Source organism: Phyllobates terribilis, unplaced genomic scaffold (genome assembly GCF_046119375.1).
Source record: "Phyllobates terribilis strain yellow unplaced genomic scaffold, ASM4611937v1 Scaffold_5__5_contigs__length_657084704, whole genome shotgun sequence".
NCBI lineage: Eukaryota > Metazoa > Chordata > Amphibia > Anura > Dendrobatidae > Phyllobates > Phyllobates terribilis.
The window spans coordinates 16351755-16372609 of record NW_027362765.1 but is presented as its reverse complement, the minus strand read 5'-3'; the positions used below and the strand labels follow the sequence as shown (position 1 = coordinate 16372609).

The following is a 20855-nucleotide window of genomic DNA, read 5'->3' as shown; positions in this document are numbered from 1 at the left end:
ATCCGGGAGATATTTCTGAGTTGGAGTCGGCAGGAAGTGGAGAGGGCTTGGATATGTGGTTTGAAGGAGAGATCAGAATCCAGGGTTACACCGAAGGGAGCAAGCTTGTGTTACTGGGGAGAGTGGGCACTCATTAACTTTGATGGATAGGTCAGTTGGGGTTGAGTAAGGTGGCGGAAAGATGATGAATTCAGTTTTGTCCATGTTAAGCTTTATAAATCTGGCGTTGAAGAAGGATGAAATAGCGGACAGACATTGTGGGATCCTGGTTAGTAAATGATGATTTTAATTGCAGAGTTAAATTGTCATATTTCCATAACTATAGTAATGTCAAAATAAATACTGAACTGTGTGGCATGGTGTGAAAGATTAAGGGATTTGAACTTAATACTAATTTGTTAGTTAAAAAATAACATGCAAATTACTGATTAGATAATATTCAACAGAAGATGCAGATAAAAATCCACATTAGACGATTCTATACACGAACGTTACTGTTCTGCACAAATTGTCAGCATGCATTGACAGGAAACAGTGCTGAGGTCTAGCAGTATCAGGACTGATTCAGCAGGCAAATAGAACAGTCAAGCAACAAAAAAAACATGCGAATTTGACCATGAATGGGTGGTCAAAAATTACATTACAACCAGAAAAAATGTAGCAACAATATAAAAGAGTTAGTTACAGTACAATGGGCCCCACATAATCCTCCATACAGAATAATGGCCCCACATAGTCCTTTATACAGTGTAATGGCCCCAGATAGTCCTCCATACAGAATAATGGCCCCAGATAGTCCTCCGTACAGAATAATGGCCCCACATAGTCCTCCGTACAGTATAATGGGCCCCACATAGCGCTCCGTACAGTATAATGGGCCCCACATAGCCCTCCGTACAGTATAATGGGCCCCACATAGCCCTCCGTACAGTATAATGGGCCCCACATAGCGCTCCGTACAGTATAATGGGCCCCACATAGCCCTCCGTACAGTATAATGGGCCCCACATAGTCCTCCGTACAGTATAATGGGCCCCACATAGTCCTCCGTACAGTATAATGGGCCCCCACATAGTCCTCCGTACAGAATAATGGGCCCCACATAGTCCTCTGTACAGTATAATGGGCCCCCACATAGTCCTCCGTACAGAATAATGGGCCCCACATAGTCCTCCGTACAGTATAATGGGCCCCACATAGTCCTCCGTACAGTATAATGGGCCCCCACATAGTCCTCCGTACAGAATAATGGGCCCTCTCATAGTGCTCCGTACTGTATACATGACCCCACATGGCGCGCCACACAGTATACAAGGCCTCGCATGGCACTGCACACAGTATACATGGCCCCACGTGGCGTTGTATACAGTATACATGGCGCTGCACACAGTATACATGTCCCCAGATTAAAATAATAAATAAATACTCACCTCTGCTATTCCAACTCTGATCTGGTGTCTTCATATAACGCAGTCCTACTTGTGGGCCCACGTGCTGTCCGTCCCCCTTTTTACAATCACCGCGGACACTCACCTCTGTGCGCGCCCTCCCAGCAGGCCGCGCGCCCTCCCAGCAGGCCGCGCGCCCTCCCAGCAGGCCGCGCGCCCTCCCAGCAGGCCGCGCGCCCTCCCAGCAGGCCGCGCGCCCTCCCAGCAGGCCGCGCGCCCTCCCAGCAGGCCGCGCGCCCTCCCAGCAGGCCGCGCGCCCTCCCAGCAGGCCGCGCGCCCTCCCAGCAGGCCGCGCGCCCTCCCAGCAGGCCGCGCGCCCTTCCAGCAGGCCGCGCGCCCTCGGGTGGGAGGGCGTGTGCATAGGAGAGTGGCATCATTGAAGCGATAGCTGCGTTCGGGCGGCCCAAAACATCTGCTTGTTGACCGGCCTGGGGGGCATTTGCCCCTCTGCTCAGGGGCGGACACTGACTGCTTGGGGCCCCTGTGCAAAAATTGTGTCTGGGCCCCCCATCTTTTATGGCGACAAAGCTACAGCTGTATATATAGTCACACACATATACACTGCTCAAAAAACTAAAGGTAACACTTAAACCACACAATGTAACTCCAACTCAATAACACTTCTGTGAAATCTACCTGTCCAGTTATGAAGCAACACTGATTGACCATCAATTTCTCTTGCTGTTGTGCAAATGGAACAGACAATAGGCAGAAATGATAGGCAATTAGCAAGATGCCCCCTATAAAGGAGTGGTTCTGCAGGTGGTGACCACAGACCATTTCTCTGTTCTCATCCTTTTTGGCTGTTGTTTTGGTCACTTTTTCATTTTACCATTGCTCTCAACCCTAGAGGTACAGTAGCATGAGGCGGTGTCTACAGTACAACCCACAGAAGTTGCTCAGGTAGTGCAATTCATCCAGGATGGCATATTAGTGCGTGCTGTGGCTGGAAGGGTAGCTGTGTCTGTCAGCACAGTGTCCAGAGCATGGAGCCGATACCAGGAGATGTGGAGAGAGCCATAGGAGGGCAACAACCCAGCAGCAGGACTGTTACCTCCTCCTTTGTGCAAGGAGGAGCAGGAGGAGCACTGCCAGAGCCCTGCAAAATGACCTCCAGCAGGCCACAAATGTGCATGTGTCTGCACAAACGTTTAGAAACCGACTCCATGAGGGTGGTATGAGGGCCCGATATCCACAGATGGGGGTTGTGCTCACAGCCCAACACCATGCAGGACGTTGGCATTTGCCACAGAACACCAGAATTGGCAAAGTCGCCACTGGCGCCCTGTGCTCTTCACAGATGAAAGCAGGTTCACACTGAGCAGATGTGACAGAGTCTGGAGACGCCGTGGAGAGCGATCTGCTGCCTGCAACATCCTTCAGCATGACCGGTTTGGCAGTGGGTCAATAATGGTGTGGGGTGGCATTTCTTTGGAGGGCCGCACAGCCCTCCATGTGCTCGCCAGAGGTAGCCTGACTGCCATTAGGTACCGATATGATATCCTCAGACTCCTTGTGAGACCATATGCTGGTGCGGTTGGCCCTGGATTCCTCCTAATGCAGGACAATGGCAGACCTCATGTGGCTGGAGTGTGTCAGCAGTTCCCGCAAGATGAAGGCACTGAAGCTATGGACTGACCCGCCCGTTCCGCAGACCTGAATCCGATTAAGCACATCTGGGACATCATGTCTCGCTCCATCCACCAACGTCACGTTGCCGTCTCTTATTATGCAGTGTCCTATCTTGTTATATACAGCACCGTCCCTTACATTTCAAATTATCTATAGGTCCTTGTTCTTTATTACATACCGTCCTCTCTTGTACTGGTCTTCTGGTCACCGGCTGCTCCATCAGCAGTCATTTTATATCTAACAAGAGAGGACTATGTAATAAAAGAGGACGCTGTGACTGACAAAAATAACAAGAATACGCTATGTAAGGGACAGCACTGTACATAACAGCAGAGGAAGCTGTATAGTAAGAGCCATATATAACTAGAGAGGGTGGTAGGTAATAAGGGAGTGTGTTATACATAATAAAAGAGGAAACTATTTAACTTAGGACGGAGCTATACATAATAAGTGAGTACACTATATACTAAGGAAGTATGCTATACATAATACGGCTACATTCTTGCATCTGTGTGCAGTGTCGTTGTGCTGTCTGCTTTTACAGATGCATTGAGCATGTCCTATTCTAATCCTCAAAATCGGATCAGAACAGGACATTCTCTGACCCTCACAGATCTCATTCTCAGATCCGGGATTTTCATGGATGTGTGAATGGATCTATAAAACTCTACGAGTCCGTGGACCATCTGATAAAAAAAATCTGGCAGCACATGGACATTTCACACAAATGTGAGAATGCAGCCTAACAGATTTTACAGACAACATTATCACTCCAAGTCACACAGTGCAGATACAGAATAATATTTATATCCAGGCACTTACCACTGACGTCTCATCTGATCAGAGTCGGTTTCTGCTGCTTCTTCTCCATCTGGTCAGGCCTTCATGTCCACATCTCCCAGCCACGACTCGTCTTATCACGATGATCTCCAGCCTAGAAAATAACAAGGTCACATATTGTATGTATACATGTGTCTCCCCCACTCTGCGTCCTCGAATACAGATATGTACCCCCCCCCATTAATATACTATTAGCCACTTAGTAATCAAAATATAAAGTGATAAGCAGCACTGTGCCCCCCCCCATTGAATATAATTTCCACCGGCCAATAATAAAAATTATTCAGGCTGCAATGATAATCCGCAGCGGAAATTTCCTCAGCATGTGCACAGCGGATTATCATTGGGACGCGTGGCAGACAACTTAACAAGCGCTTTTAATTTGTTTTCGCGGTGGAAATGGTGCCGCGGAAACGCATTAAATCAGCATCGTGGGCACGCATCCTTAGTCTATCTGGTTGCTGACTTGAATTGATATGGTGTTGTGTGCCAGGAGGGAGACATCAGATTTTTAAGGAAAGCAAAGATAGAATAGCAGTGGGAATCCAGATTCCAGGCAGGGAGCATAGTGGAAACAAAGAGCAGTGTGATGTCCTTAGATCAGGCCAGGATGCCTACTTAAAGGGAATCTGTCACCCTCTGGGGATATCAGACAGCTACTATGGGCATACAGGTTATAGAAAAGTAAATCTATACTTACCTGTATGACCCATAGTAGAGGTCTGATTGCAGAGAAAAGTAGTTTAGCTTTTTGATTCTCAACAGGCTTGGCGGGACGCCAAGCAATGCCCACCTTTCTGATTATTATTCCCCTAAATTGCCACCTATCAGCCTAGTTACCATTTTCCCTCCACTCCGCACGTCACAGGGCTGTGACTTGCGCTTTCCTTCCTCACCTCCCGGCGCATGCGCAAAGCGCAGCTCTTATAGACCGCGCTTTGTTTCCTCCCGGCCGGGCTTGTATGAGCACAGTGCCTCAGTGCTCTATTGTGCAGGCGCTGGGGAGTCACTGTGACTTCCGCTCCAGTGACTCCTGGCGCATAACAAAAAGGTTTTCTGCGGCACTGTGCCGCCGGCCAGAAGTCCTTACCTGTGATGCTTGGTTGTCCTTCTGTAGTAGCCACTGCGGGGTACTGCACATCCGCCTCCCATTGAATTGAATAGGAGGCGGATGTATAGTAACAAGCGGTGGCCACTACAGATGGACGGCCAAGGACCGCAGGTAAGCACTTCCAGCCAGCGGTAGCTGCCGCCAGCACCGATGACCGCTGATCGGCGGGGGTGCCGTGTGAGAGACCCCGGCCGATCATACATTGATGCCCTATCCTACGGATAGGGCATCAATCAAAAAGTAGTGGACAACTTCTTTAAGGGACCTTATTCTCTCATTGCCATTTTAAAACGGCAATCAGGAATAAGGCTGTGCTGCCTCCCAGTGTCAGAAAATCTCGGGGATTGCAGCTACCTAGCTGAGACCCTTGAGAACATGATCAGGGCCATTTTTTTCGGTCCCCGATCACATGATATTGACAGCGATCAAGTAAAGAAAAAAAAGTGTGCCAATGTAACAATGATTCCTCTTTCTTCTGACATAATAATATAAATGTCAGAGGAGAGAGAAATAATGCCCCTGCGGTACCCCTGCCATCCCCGGGCCCTCCACCTCCATCCCCTGGCCTACACCTCATCTCCTAAAAAAAAAAAATGGCGACCGCATGCGCAATGCTCCCTCAGAGATCTGCTGGCCGGTACCCGGCAACAGCAGATCATTTTTTTCGATTGGTTCCTTTTGATTACTGTGATATCAATATCACAGTGATCAAAAGGCAATAATTAATCAAATTCCTTTTTGTCATCCCCTTAGTCAAATAAAAATTATACAATTAAAAATATATTTTTTTCATTCTTTGCAGTTTGGGTTGGAGTTTGGACTTAGGGTTGTGTTAGGGGTGTTTTGAGGATAGGGTTACTTCTAGGGCTAGGGCTGTGTTGGGGCTAGGGCTGTGCTGGGATTGTGTTATAGTAGGGTTAGGGTTGGGGTTGGTGCTGTGTTGGGGTTGTGTTATAATAGGGTTAGGGTTGGGGTTAGGGTTATGGTTGGGGTTAGTGCTGTGTTAGGTTTACAGTTGGTGTTATGGTTGTGTTTTTGTTGTATGTTGGGGGCAGGATTGGATTTTTTCAAAAGTAAAAAAAAATAAAAAATGATGGCGATAGGACGACTAGTGTTGCGTGCAAGTGCTCGCTACTTGAGTTTGCATCAGCTGCTCGGATATACACCGAGTATCGCTGGTGCTCGAGTGACATGCTAATGTATGAGTTTTTTTTTCTATAAAACAGCATTCAGGTTAAATTGCCATGTTGGGCACTTTGCTATAAATAAGTGGATTTTGGGTTGGAGTTTGGGCACTCGGTCTCTAAAAGGTTCGCCATCACTGGTATAGGATAATACAGTATAATAAAGTTGTTACGTACGTGACTTAACTAACATTGTGCAGTGAGTCTCTTTTAGCCAAAGTTACAGATATTTCTTATTCTTAAAACTTTTTTTTAAACAACTCTCATTAGCGCGATTGTACAACATACAAGCCTCTGATTGCTCAGGTGATGCACTGTACTACTGTAGTGCGGTGTATTATCACTGCCTGTCAATGTAATTCTAACGGCCCCATACACATGAGATAAGTGTTGGCTGAACAGTCATTTGGCAGATGGCTCCCGATTCCCCCATACACACAAATATTCCAGCTTTCCTGTGGTCTGTATGAGAGAGTCACCTCCAGACTCCTCTAGCAGAGGATTAACTACAGGAAGAACAAACGCCATCACCGCACGGTAATAGAAGTTATGCAGTAGACACATTTATGAATACCCAGATGCTCTGATAGTTGTAAGTGATCAGAATTGAAATAGCAATCCAAAGTTGCAATGCACCTATAGGTAACTTGATATATATTTATTCATATATGTGTATACTGCATAACTGCTATTACCTGGCGGTGAGGCCACACTAGTAATCCTAACGAAGAGGCGCATTTAGGTGTTACCTTTTGGTGATATCTATGAAATGGACAGATATATTCTAATGGTGTGAGGCATTATTGGTTATATTAATCTTTAGGACCGAACTGTACTGAGTTTGTTGGGGAGACCCATGTATTGAGAGGGCTGTCTCTTTCTGCAGGTTTAATTCCATCTCCTGCCAATTTTTTAGCTGTCTTCTTTCACCAATGTCTATGTTGCAATTCTATGATGTATATGAATTAAATTAACCCCTTCAGGACCCAGCCTATTTTGACCCTAAAGACCTTGGCATTTTTGTCAATTCTGACCAGTGTCCCTTTACGAAGTAAAAACTCTGGAACACTTCAACGGATCCTAGCGATTCTGAGATTGTTTTTTCGTGACATATTGGGCTTCATGTTAGTATTAAATTTAGGTCGATAATATTTGCGTTTATTTGTGAAAAAATCAAAAATATGGGAAAAATTTTGAAAATTTTGCAATTTTCAAATTTTGAATTTTTATTCTGCTAAACTAGAGAGTGATGTGACACAAAATAGTTAATAAATAACATTTCCCACATGTCTACTTTACATCAGCACAGTTTTTGAAAAAAAAAAAATTTTTGGTAGGAAGTTAGAAGGGTTCAAAGTTCATCAGCAAATTTTCTTTTTTCCAGCAAAATTTGCAAAGCCATTTTTTTTAGTGACCACATCACATTTGAAGTCCCTTTGAGGGGTGTACATGACAGAAAACACCCAAAAGTGACACCATTCCAAAAACTGCACCCCTCAAGCTACTCAAAACTACATTCAAGAAGATTATTAACCCTTCAGGTGCATCACAGGAACTAAAGCCACATGGAAGAAAAAAATGAACATTTTTATTTTTCTAACAAAAATTTTCTTTTAGCCTAAATTTTTTAATTTTCACATGGGTAACAGGATAAAATGCATCCTAAAATTTGTTGGTCAATTTCTCCTTAGTACACTGATACCTCATATGTGGTCATAAACCACTGTTTGGGCACACGGCAGGGCTCAGAAGGGAAGGAGCGCCATTTTACTTTTTGAATGGAAAATTAGCTCCAAAAGTCAAATTGCGCTCCTTCTCTTCTGAGCCCTGTCATGTGCCCAAACAGTGGTTTACGACCACATATGAGGTATCAGTGTACTCAGGAGAAATTGACCAATACATTTTAGGATGCATTTTATCCTGTTACCCATGTGAAAATTAAAAAATTTAGGCTAAAAGAAAATTTTTGTGAAAAAAAAAGTACTTTTTTGTTTTCACAGATCATTTTGTGAAGCACCTGGGGGTTCCAAGTGCTCACTATGCATCTAGATAGGTGCCTTGGGGGGTCTAGTTTCCAAAGTGGGGTCACTTGTGGGGGAGCTCCACTGTTTAGGCACATTAGGGGCTCTCCAAACGCAACATGGTGTCCGCTAACAATTTGAGCCGATTTTCCATTCAATTTGTTAGCGGACACCATGTCGCGTTTGGAGAGCCGCTGTGTGGCCAAACATTGGAGCTCCCCCACAAGTGACCCCATTTTGGAAACTAGACCCCCCAAGGCACCTATCTAGATGCACAGTGAGCACTTGGAACCCCCAGGTCATTCACAAATTAATCCGTAAAAATAAAAAAGTGTTTTTTTTTCCACTTTTTCATTTTTATGAATCAATTTGTGAAGCACCTGGGGGTTCCAAGTGCTCACTATGCATCTAGATAGGTGCCTTGGGGGGTCTAGTTTCCAAAATGGGGTCACTTGTTGGGGAGCTCCAATGTTTGGGCACACAGGGACTCTCCAAACGCAACATGGTTCCAATTTGTTAGTGGACACCATTGTGTAGTGTATGTCAGGTTGGTGTGCGGTGTGGTATATTGTAGTGTATACACCACACACACACACACACACTACAACACACACACCAACCTGACATAGCCTACTAAGCTGAGTATGCCCTAGACTGGGATGAGTGGGACGGGCGGGACATTTTGTGTGCTGTGTGCGTGTGTAAAAAAAAAAAAAAAAAAAAAAAATCGAAACTTTATTATAGTGTGAGTGTACGTGTGTGTGTGCTTGGTGTAACCTTCTGCAGTCACGTGTGGGGGCTGTCAGGCGTAGGGGGCTGTCAGGCGTAGGGGGCTGTCAGGCGTAGGGGGGCTGTCAGGCGTAGGGGGGCTGTCAGGCGTAGGGGGGCTGTCAGGCGTAGGGGGGCTGTCAGGCGTAGGGGGGCTGTCAGGTGTACGGGGGCTGTCAGGCGTACGGGGCTGTCAGGCGTAGGGGGGGGGCTGAAGAGATGGAGGAGCCAGCAGCTGCAGCAAGGGGGGTGATCACTGGGGCAGGAGCCGGCAGTAGCAAGGGGGGTGATCACTGGGGCAGGAGCCGGCAGCAGCAAGGGGGGTGATCACTGGGGCAGGAGCCGGCAGCAGCAAGGGGGGTGATCACTGGGTTTGCGGGGGGGGGGATGATCACTGGGATGGGGGGGTGCACACTGGGGATGGGGAGTGAACACTGGGGACAGGGGGGGTGAACACTGGGGGAGGGGTGATTATTGGGAGGTGGGGGGTGATATCACTGGGACTGGGGGATGGTGGGTTTGATCACAGGAGCAGGGCATTTACACTGAGCCTGCTGCTGCTGTGATCACAGTCCACCGGCTGTCAGAAGGAGAGCAGCAGCCGGTGGATGAAGACGTGGGAGAGGGAGCAGAGGGAGCGGAGGTCGGGGTGCAGGTATGAAAGTGGAGGGGGGGTCGGGGGTGGAGGGGGGGGCAGGGTGGAGTGGAGGGGGAGTCGGGGGGGAGCGGGGGCAATACTACCTGATGCAGATCAGCGGCGGCAGCAGGCGATCAGCGGCGGCAGCAGGCGATCCACGGGGGGGCAGCTGCAGAGGGTCCACGGGGGGGCAGCAGCAGAGGGTCCACAGGAGGCAGCAGCAGAGGGTCCACAACGGCCGGCACCCGATCCATGGACGGGCAGTTGCGGCCATCATTAAAAACTCCCTCCACATCTGATTGGGGCTAGTATCCATGTGACGCTAGCCCCCCAATCAGATCTGGGGGGAGGGGGGGACAGAGGTGACACTCCCCCCAGCCAATGGCTGATGCTGTAAGCATCAGGCCATGCCCAGATTTAAATATTACACCAATTTTCATTGGTGAAATATTTAATTCATACCGATTGGCAGTTTCATTAAAAGTGAAAATGAAACAGCCAATCGGAGGGGTCCCAGGCACGGGGGGGTTAATCCACCCCCCGGGGGGTCGACTTCAGGATGTCCAGTTGCAGTAGCAACTGTGACACCTGAGCGACCCCGCTCGCAGGCGCTGCAGGGGGTCTTTCCCTCCATGTCACAGACGCTGTGACATGGGTCGGGAACGAACTGTTTTCCATGTCACAAACGGTGTGACACGGGTCGGGAAGGGGTTAATAAATATTGTTCTTGGTTTCCTATCCCTTGGTTCTATGGTTTTCCTTTATATATTATTATAGATTTATACTACTATATATTGGCTTTTTTACTCTGTGCTTTTCTTTTGATTTGAGACTTTCATATAGTGCAGGCCCAGACACCATTAGTAGGCATTTAAGTATTATAGTAACCAGTCGGCCCAATATTATCGAGTACTTGGGGGAGGGGGAGGGGCATTCAGCTGAGCTCTGTCAAACTTTCTTGGATGATATGTTTGCTTTTGACAGCAGCAAGTGGTTAAACTGCCAGGGTTTTTGTGCAGCCGCACCTGTGCCATCCCTGCAGTGTACATCTATGTTCCGGTGCTCAAAAGAGTTAATTTTTTGTTTTTAAATAAATGTTTAACGTGTTAAAAAAAATTAAATGTATCTTATGCTTTTTCATGTTTTTTCTTTTTACAAGAATTGTTGGTGTCAATTTATTTTTGAAACCTTTTAATATCTGCTTTTTCTGGTGTTTTCTTGTAAAATAGGAAAGCTTAAGGCCAAAAATAAACCCCATAAAACACTGTACATGGAGACTTTGGTATCAAATAATTTCTGTCAGCGGTGTATGTGAAAACAAAAAAGCTTTTAGAAATGCCTCAAACTTTTGTGTGTGAATCAGACATGAGATCTAATGTCAGAAAATTACAGTCCGGGGAAGACGGGAAGCATTCATATAGACGGCCGGTGGTGATGTAGTCAGTGTTGGACTCTGACCAAATATGATTATAGAGCCGTAATAGAAGATGAGGATGTCGTCTTCATAATGAAGTAGTTATTTCTCATGTCATGTGTAATGAATATCTCCTGCAGTATTGCTAATGCCGATTCCAGTGTCTGTAAATGAGATGACAATTAACGTTATGGACGATGAGTCTATGAGAAATGTATTCAGCTGCAGACTCCGAGGAAGAAACTGCTTGTTGTCTGTGGCCTAAAATATATAGGTTTTATTAGTAAATGTCAGGAAAAAAAACAAAATAGTGTAAAATAATAAATCTCCTCATATGTTTCCCCTTATTGTCTCCAGTAATTGTATTAATACATTGGATTTTTATGATGTTACATCGGCTCATCTTCTTTTCATTCAGGTCTCCACAATATCAGATCCTCTCAGTGAAGATCTTCTGTATAAGAAAATTTTCCTTATTTACCCATCAAAGATGGATATGGATAGGGACAAGATGGCAGAGAGGATATTACACCTCACCCTAAAGATCCTCTTCTGGCTTACTGGAGAGGTGAGAGATTCTGATGACGTCACATTACATCATTCTTATCTATGGGAATAACAGATGGACAGTACTGGAGAGGTGAGGACTCTGGAAATGTCTGGAGTGAGATTTATGAAAGTGTGTCTCCATAATCAGGATTACACAGTAGTGAAGAAGATCTCTAGTGAGCGCTGTCAGGACCCTGTGTCTGAGGGATGGGAAAGACCCCTGAGCCCAATTACAGGGCCTCCACCTCACTCCCTGGTACATGAGGACATCAATGACCAGAAGATCCTAGAACTCACCTATAAAATGATTGAGCTGCTGACTGGAGAGGTGACACTGCTGGGAATACTGGGACATTATACAGTAACGCTATGAAGGGATCGGGGGGATGACGGTATCATTGTATGTGTCAGGTTCCTATAAGGTGTCAAGATGTCACCGTCTATTTCTCCATGGAGGAGTGGGAGTATTTAGAAGGACACAAAGATCCGTACAAGGATGTCATGATGGAGGTTCCCCAGCCCCTCACATCACCAGGTAATAGACTGGACTAAATACACACGGCCTGTAATTATCTGTATGTAAAGAATGAATTCAGTCCCTGTATGTGTTTCCTCCAGTTCTACCCAGTAAAAGGACAACACTAGAGAGATGTCCCCGTCCTCTTCTTCCACTTGACTGTAAACAAAAAGATCCCAATGTTCCTCAGGATCATCAGGTAGATGGAGAGAAGGTGTCATGAGATCTCCCCTATGATGTGTAGACGGCTGTGAAGGTCTTGTGCTCAGTCTTGTTTTATCCACCAGTATTATATGTTTTATACTTGTGTAATGAGAACGGTGGAGATGGCAGGATTAGAGCTGATCATAGATGTGACTTCTCCATCTGTCCGTGACTTTTACAATATTTGTTTCAGGATGAAGATCTGACCCATATTAATACTACAGAGACAAATGTGAGGGTTGATGAGCGGTGTAAAGAGGAGATTCCTACATATGACTACCCGGGTGAGTAGGAACCACTAAATACAGAGAAGTAACATATTCTTCTCAGTCACCGGCTGTGGCTGCTTTATCGGTTGTATAGTCCGGCTGTATCATAATTGTGCGATCACCATTTTGTCTCTTGACCACAACATTCTCCTTCACCAAAAACTGTTCAAATGACTAAATGATTAGATTATTGAATTAAATAGACATTTAGTATGAAATTCACCTTAGTTTTTTTTTTGCACACCCATTGACTTCAATAGGCGAGAATCATCTGAATTACAGTAGAGACCAATATGTGCTTGTGATCTTTCTCAGTCGTGTGAACGTAGCCTGACTATTTGTTGCAATAAAAGGTTATCGTAACAAGTATTAGCAGTTGATCAGGCAATAAATAAATTGGGAGCATTGGAAAAAAAGTTGTTCTCCCACTCCTGTTTCACAGGCATAGATCCACATCACATGTGATGCAGGTGGTGACAGGAAAGGAAGGCGGGGATCTTTATTGCAGCCTATGGTGTGAATGTGATAAACCACAGATCACAGGAGGGAGCACTGTGAGGGGCTATCCCTTACCTCACCTGCTAGATGCAAAGGGGTGAGGAAACGGTTAACCTTCACATACAAAGGTGAGGTGGCAGCAGAGTACATGGTGAAGCAGAAAAGCAATTTGGGGAGCACATGGGATATTCTATCTAATGGCTGCATGTAGTGGAGGTGCTGGACCCTGTATTCAGTAGGAAAACTCAGCCCAAGTGTCCTATCTCCCATCACCTGCCAGGAAGACCCAGGGAGATACAGTGGCTACTAATTAGCGGCTCACCCTGAAGGTAAACCGCAGTACCAGCTTTTATTCCACAGTTAAGGCCCCGTCACACTTAGCGACGCTGCAACGATCCCGACAACGATACGACCTGTCAGGGATCGTTGCTGCGTCGCTATGTGGTCGCTGGTGAGCTGTCAAACAGGCAGGCTCACCAACGATCAGGGGAGCAGCGACATGGTGGAAAGAATCTTTCCATGATGTCCTGCTCCTGGTTATGAGACTGCTGAAGCAGGAGCAGGCTGGTAACCATGATAAACAGCGGGTTACTAGGGGCACAAGCGCTCCTAGTAACCCGTTGTTTATCATGGTTACCACTCTGCTACAGTGAGCGGGAGGTTACCGCTCACTTTAGCAGGCTCGTAACCATGATAAACAACGGGTTACTAGGTGCGGGTGTGCCCCTAGTAACCCGATGTTTACCATAGTTAACAGCCTGATCGCTGCTCCCGCTGGTCACACACACCGATGTGTGCTGACCAGCGGGAGAGCAACGACCAAAAAATGGTCCAGGACACTTTGCAGCGATCAGCGACCTCACAGCAGGGGCCTGATCGTTGCAAAGTGTCACACATAGCGACATCGCTGGTGAGGTCGCTGTTGCGTCACCAAAACCGTGACACAGCAGCGATCTCACTAGCGATCTCGCTATGTTAGACGGGGGCTTTAGTGTGAAAAGAGGCATCACAGGTGCTGTAACCTGATCAGCAGACACACAATGATGCCTCCTAGGTGTTATCTGGGCTCCATTTAGAAGTTACTTGCCCATTATCTGCAGCAGATGAGTGTTGTAGTCCCTGCTTCTCTCCTTCTGGCCTGGACACTCCTGTGGAAGTTTGAGGCCAGCAGCTCTGCAAACAAGTTACTGAGCAGCCTCGCCTCCACCAGTGAGAAGACGGGGGGCAAATCAGAATCGTAGCTCCGGTTTTCTGCGGCCCTCTGGCTGAGAATGTCAGCGGGCTGGACAGGGACAGTCAGAGGGCCGGATGTGGTCCGTGGACCGCAGTTTACCCAGGCCTGCTCTACATGGATCTGGACTTACACAGAGACCCTTAGGCTTGGGCAACGATGTTACCTGCTGGTCTGTGGAGTGAGATGGGAAGAAGAATAATCAGGTAGTTGAGTCAGAACCAGGAGGGCAGAGAAAATACAAAATGAGAAAACACGAGTAGTCAGTAAATGGGCCAGGGCCACAACAGGAAACAAATACACAAGCCGGGAGCTGAGCACAGAGGACTGAACCAGAGGAGAACAAGGCTGTATCTGGCAGCTTCTGGCAATATGCTTCCAGCTTTATTAGAGTGCGGTGTTTTCCAGTTGGCTGAAACAGGGAGCAGATTACTCCAGCTGGACAGCACACACACCCATACTGCCAGACTGGATGGAACTACTGGTCCCAGCAACCCTAATCTTAGTGGCTGGACAGAGCCTGCACCACCCAGAGCTTCTGGTTCTGACGTCTCCTCCATCACCAGCGCCGCCTGCAGGATGAATAAGGTGGCTCCTGGTGACAGAAGCAGATGTCACAGGAGCAGATCCCAGAGGAGATGGGACACACCATTTGCAGAAGCCCTAATATGACAAAATGGCAGAAACCCAGAGCAGTAGAAATCCCCATAAAGTGACTCCATTTTGGACATTATAACCCCCAGTGAATTAATCTATAGGAGTAATGACTATTTTGACTCCACAGACACTGTCCTGAAATTAGCACACAGTGGATGTTGGAGAGTGAAAATTACACATTCCCATTTTATTACCCAACACCTAGTGCCCAGATTGTGCTCCAGGAGACACACACCATCAATTAAGTGGGATCTTCTCACTATAGTAATGTCAAATACATGGATGATAAATGTGGTTTGGGCACACTGCAACACTCAGAAGCGAGGTGGAGATTTGAGTTTGGGAGAGCGGATATTGCTGGATTGGTTTATGGAAGCCATGTTGCTTTTCAACAGAATGAGCCACTAATAATGTGGGAACCTCTGTTTTCCACTAACGGATGATGAACCTGCGTGGGGACTTGTTTTTTGTGAGATGAGTAGAAGTTTTTATTGGTATTATTTTTGCCTATATAACTTTGTTTTGTGCCTTTTTATTCGGTATTTGGGAGGCGGAATGGACAAAGAGTTGAACACCACGTTCTACTAATTCATCCTATGAGGTTTTCTATTAGACTGTGAACTGTCATTTTCTTGGTGAATAATTCAATATTTTGTCATTTTTATGGACAGTTTAATTAGCAGTGTATAAAAAAAAAATTTTAATGATATTTTATTCAAAAACGATAATTGGTTTTATTCTTGGCAGGTGACTGTACCAGGAGAGCAGAGGGACAGCTGACATCTTCAATTTTTAAATCAGATAATCATGAGATCCCACTAGATACAATTGAAGTGAATGCCATTACTCCAGATATACCATCATCCCTTCACAGCAAAGATCTGTCATCTGATCCTATGAAACAGTTCCCATATTCTGATTCATTACTGTCTACTAAGGAAAATAAAAGGCACAAAATCAGTATTAAAAAAAATATATCTCCTAGAGCAAAGAAGGCATTTTCATTTTCCGAATATGGAGATACTTTTCCCCTTGAAAAGTCTTTTCTTAAAGATCAAAAAATTCACACAGCGGAGAATAGATTTTATTGTTCCAAGTGTGGGAATTGTTTTAACCAGAAATCACATCTTGTTAACCACCAGAGAATTCACACAGGGGAGAAGCCTTTTAGATGTTCAGAATGTGGGAAATGTTTTAACCAGAAATCATATTTTGTTAAGCACCAGAGAACTCACACAGGGGAGAAGCCATTTTCGTGTTCAGAATGTGGGAGATGTTTTAACAAGAAATCAGATTTTGTTAGGCACCAGAGAACTCACACAGGGGAAAAGCCATTTTCATGTTCAGAATGTGGGAAATGTTTTAAATATAAATCAGATCTTGTTAGTCACCAGAGAACTCACACAGGGGAGAAGCCATTTAGATGTTCAGAATGTGGGAAATGTTTTAATCAGAAATGGATTCTTGTTATACATCAAAGAACTCACACAGGGGAGAGGCCTTTTTCATGCTCAGAATGTGGGAAATGTTTTAACCAGAAATCAAATTTTGTTAAGCACCAGAGAATTCACACAGGGGAGAAGCCTTTTAGATGTTCAGAATGTGGGAAATGTTTTAACCAGAAATCATATTTTGTTAAGCACCAGAGAACTCACACAGGGGAGAAGCCATTTTCATGTTCAGAATGTGGGAAATGTTTTACATATAAATCAAATGTTGTTAATCACCAGAAAACGCACACAGGGGAGAAGCCTTTTAAATGTTCAGAATGTGGGAAATGTTTTAATAAGAAATGGATTCTTGTTATACATCAAAGAACTCGCACAGGGGAGAAGCCTTTTAGATGTTCAGAATGTGGGAAATGTTTTAACCAGAAATCATATTTTGTTAAGCACCAGAGAATTCACTCGGGGGAGAAGCCTTTTTCATGTTCAGAATGTGGAAAATCTTTTAAGCAGAAATCATATTTTGTTAAGCACCAGAAAACCCACAGAGGGAAGAAGCCTTTTTCCTGTTCAGAATGTGGAAAATGTTTTGTGAAGAAATCATCTCTGCTTAGTCACCAGAGCAGTCACACAGGGGAGAAGCTTTTTTAAATTCTTAACGTGGGAAATATTTTACTTAGAAAGACACACTTTTAGCTCTTGTAGACTGGAGGCAGCTTCCAGTAACAGATGAGAACAATGAGACAGTGTCCTTCCTGATCACTGATCTTCCTGAGAACTGCTCTCTATCCTCCAGCCCCACACTTATCTAACTGATTGGTACAGAGCAGGAGAGGAAGCTACAGGGACCTGCACAGAAACCTTCAACCCGACTAGCTCAAGGACCTTTCAGATCATGTAACACTGTTTTACGTATTTTCAAAAGTTGTCAGGTTCAGTTATGAAATGAGCCATTTCTTTATGATTTTGACGTCCTGAATTCATATCTGGCAATAAAAATTTTTGTTGGCTATTGTTTCTATGATATCAAAGAGTTTTCCTTTTATGACTACCATATTAGGTTTTAGAGGAGGAAAATAGAAAGCAAAAAATGTGGTCATGATGCACTGTTATGGGGGAGGGGGTCTTCTGCTGACACTGTTATAGGGGTAATGTCCCCAATTCTGTTAATATTCCTCATCCTGGTATATATGGTCCCCCCTTCTTGTTAAACGTGGCCCCCATCCCCATCCTAGTACGCATGGCACCACTCATCCCCAGTCCTGGTATGCATGGCACACCTCATCCTTGTATGATTGGCACCCTTCATTCCTCGTCCTTGTAGGCATGGCATCCCTCATCCTGGTATGCATGGCACCCCCATCTTGGTATGCATGGCACCCCTCATCCCCATCCTGGTATGCCTAGACCCCATCCTGGTATGCATAGCACCCCACATCCCTCATACTGGTATGCATGGCACCTCCATCCCCATCACGCTGCACAGAAATAAAGGATTCTACTCCCCTTCCTTCCCTCTGCTCCACCGCTGCATCCTGTTCTGCTGCCAGCAGCTGATCTCACTTTGTGAGCAGCGCATGATGTCACTGCCATGTGCCCCTACACTGTGAGATGAGCTGCCAATATAGTCACTGCTCCCCAAGCTGGAGCCATAGGTGTGGGGAGTAGTGACTTCATTCTCCTTAATAGTGGGTGCATACTGTAGCCGCTGCTCATGCTGCGGCTCTGCGGTCACATGTGCCCGCTATTAAAGTACATAAATATTAACTACTCTCCACGCCCATGGGAGTGGAGAGTAATGAATATTTATGCTCTTTAATAGCGGACACACATGACTGCCAAGCCGCTGCAGCTGTGCGCCCGCTATTAAGGAGAATGAATATTTAGTGTTCACATGCCCATGGGCATGAGGAAGAGTGAATATTTTTTTTTTTAGCAGCGGGCTACAGCAGGCGGCTGCTGCCTCCTGTGCCCCGCTCCTCTGCCGCTCCCCCCACCATCCACAGCAACAGTACAGCAATAGTTCAAATGTACTATGAGACGCACCCCCCCCCCCCATTTCCTCTAAAATTTTGGAGGAAAAAAAGTGTCTTATAGTCCGAAAAATACAGTACATATAATTAATGCATAAAACTTTCAATACTTTGAAACATTATTTTTGCAAATATAAAGATGCAGAATACTTTGTTTTGCCAATTTTCTGTTCTTTATTTAGACGAAACTGAGTCACAATTGAAATAACTAAAACCTGTCTAAACACTATTGCAAATTATAAACAGTTACAGAAATTGCACTACAAAATCTGGTCCTCATTCAGTGCCAACTCTTTTTCGCTTGTCTCTTGTACTCCTGCAACAGATCATGTCTTAAAATTGCACGACACTAATCTGCAAGCATTGATGGATTCCATTTTCCTTGATATCTTTTCTCCATAGCCGCAATATCTTGGTGAAATCTTACCGTGCTTGTTGCTCAAAGTGCCGCAGTTTGGTGGAAAAGAGTCTAGATGTGAATATAAGAAATTAATCTTTAAGGTCATGTTACAGCCAATATCCTTATATGTTTTGAGGAAATTTTCCACCAACTCTTTATAGTCATCTGGTCTTGAGTTTCCCAAGAAATTAGTTACCACTATTGCGAATGCTACTCATGCAGCCTTTTCATTGCCCTGCAACAAACAGAGAAACTAATCTTGAAGAAGCTTAAAATCTGAGGTTCAATAAAGACTCCTTCCTTTATCTTTGCTTCACTTAACCTTGTAACTGTATCAATGAGATACTTGAATGCTTTTACATTTTTATCCATTGCCTTTATAAAGTTCTTGATATGCAATGGTGGTAACACAATTTTATGTGGATCAAGTGCTTGATGCAGGACATTTTTATTCCCTTGGTGAAGTGAATGTCACAGAGCCCAGTTTCTTTTATTGTAGTGATATTCTCTTGCATGACTATCCCACTCACACAGAAAGCAGCAGTACTTTGTATATCCATTCTGGAGACCAAGTAAGAGGGCAACCACCTTGATGGAATGTGAGGACAAGCCGATGGAGGATCTGCTGCTAAGCATCTAGCTATTTATCCGATATAGGACCTGAGGACCATCCTGAAAATCGCCATACATATGCCAGATATCTTGCTGAGTGTGGAGGTACTTTGCTCAGCGGGAAAAAAATGACTTGGAAAAAACAGAGAAAGACAGTGGTAGAAGCTGGTCCTCGGCTCCAAGGTGACACTGCGGTCGTCACTCTGAAGACAGATTGAGCAGGGGAGACGAGGAGGATGGAAGTGGTGGCCATGCTGGAGCGATTTGCCTGCACAGAAGCACAGGTCTCACCAGGTGATGGTGGCCTTTATATAGCAGCTACCTCACACCTGTGCACAGGCTCCGGATGGAGGAATCGGGTGAGGAGGAGATGGGACAGGCTCCTGCATTAATGGAGGGGCGAAAAGACCACAAAACTGCATGTGGCACAGTACTCTGTGCACAACAGCCTAATCTGCACTAAGGGTCAAACAGGTACCTGAGGAACCTACTTTAACCCCTTTACGACAAAGGGCGTATTAGTACATATCTGTGCCCTGGGACTTATGGACCAGATACGTATTTATACGCCCTGGCGATTTCCCCCGCACACAGGCTGTGCGGGCGCGATCGCCGCCGGGTGTCAGCTGATTGTCACAGCTGACACCCGGTGCTATGTGCAGGGAGCGGTCCCGCACCGCTCCCGGCACATTAACCCCTGCAATGCTGCGATCGAAGTCGATCGCAGCATTGCGATGGCTAAGGGGAGGTGATCGGAATACTCACCTCCTCTTCCGGCCTCCAGCGCTGTCTGCCGTGGCTTCCAGGATGTTGCCATGACGACCCGATGTCGTCATGACAACATCTGGGTCACCAGACAGCAGGAAGATCTTTTGGACATGCGCAGTGCATCTCCAAACTATCTTCTCCCTGTCCAGCGCTGACAGCCTGCATGACACAGGGATGGTGCTGCATTCCTGTGCCATGCAGGCGATCAGAGAAAAAAAAGTGAAAGTCCCATAGTGGGACAAAGTAAAAAAGTAAAAAAACTCGTAAAGTGAAAAAAAAAAAATTGTAAAAATATTTAATAAAAAATAATCTACCAAAAATAAAAATATAATGTACCAATCAATAAATATTGTTATAAAAAAAAAAAAACATAAAAGTACACATATTTGGTATCTCCACATCCAGAACGACCTGACCTATAAAACTGTCCCACTAGTTAACCCCTTCAGTGAACACGGTAAAAAAATAAAAATAAAAAACAAAGCAAAAAACAATGCTTTATCACCATACAGCCAAACAAAAAATGGAATAACATGCGATCAAAAAGACGAATATAAATAAAAATGGTACCGCTGAAAACGTCATCTCGTCCCGCAAAAAACAAGCCGCCACACAGC

At 45.4% G+C, this 20855-nt stretch overlaps 1 protein-coding gene across 1 annotated transcript in view; it reads left to right on the top strand.

Moving 5' to 3' along the window:
- LOC141270590 (uncharacterized) overlaps positions 1-17442 on the top strand; it is a 191861-nt gene extending 174419 nt beyond the window's left edge. The window contains exon 17 of the mRNA XM_073680672.1: positions 16099-17442. Within this exon, the coding sequence (XP_073536773.1) occupies positions 16099-17076 (978 nt within the window). The 3' untranslated portion in view covers positions 17077-17442. The remainder of the gene's footprint in view (positions 1-16098) is intronic.
- The last annotated feature ends 3413 nt before the right edge of the window (positions 17443-20855 follow it).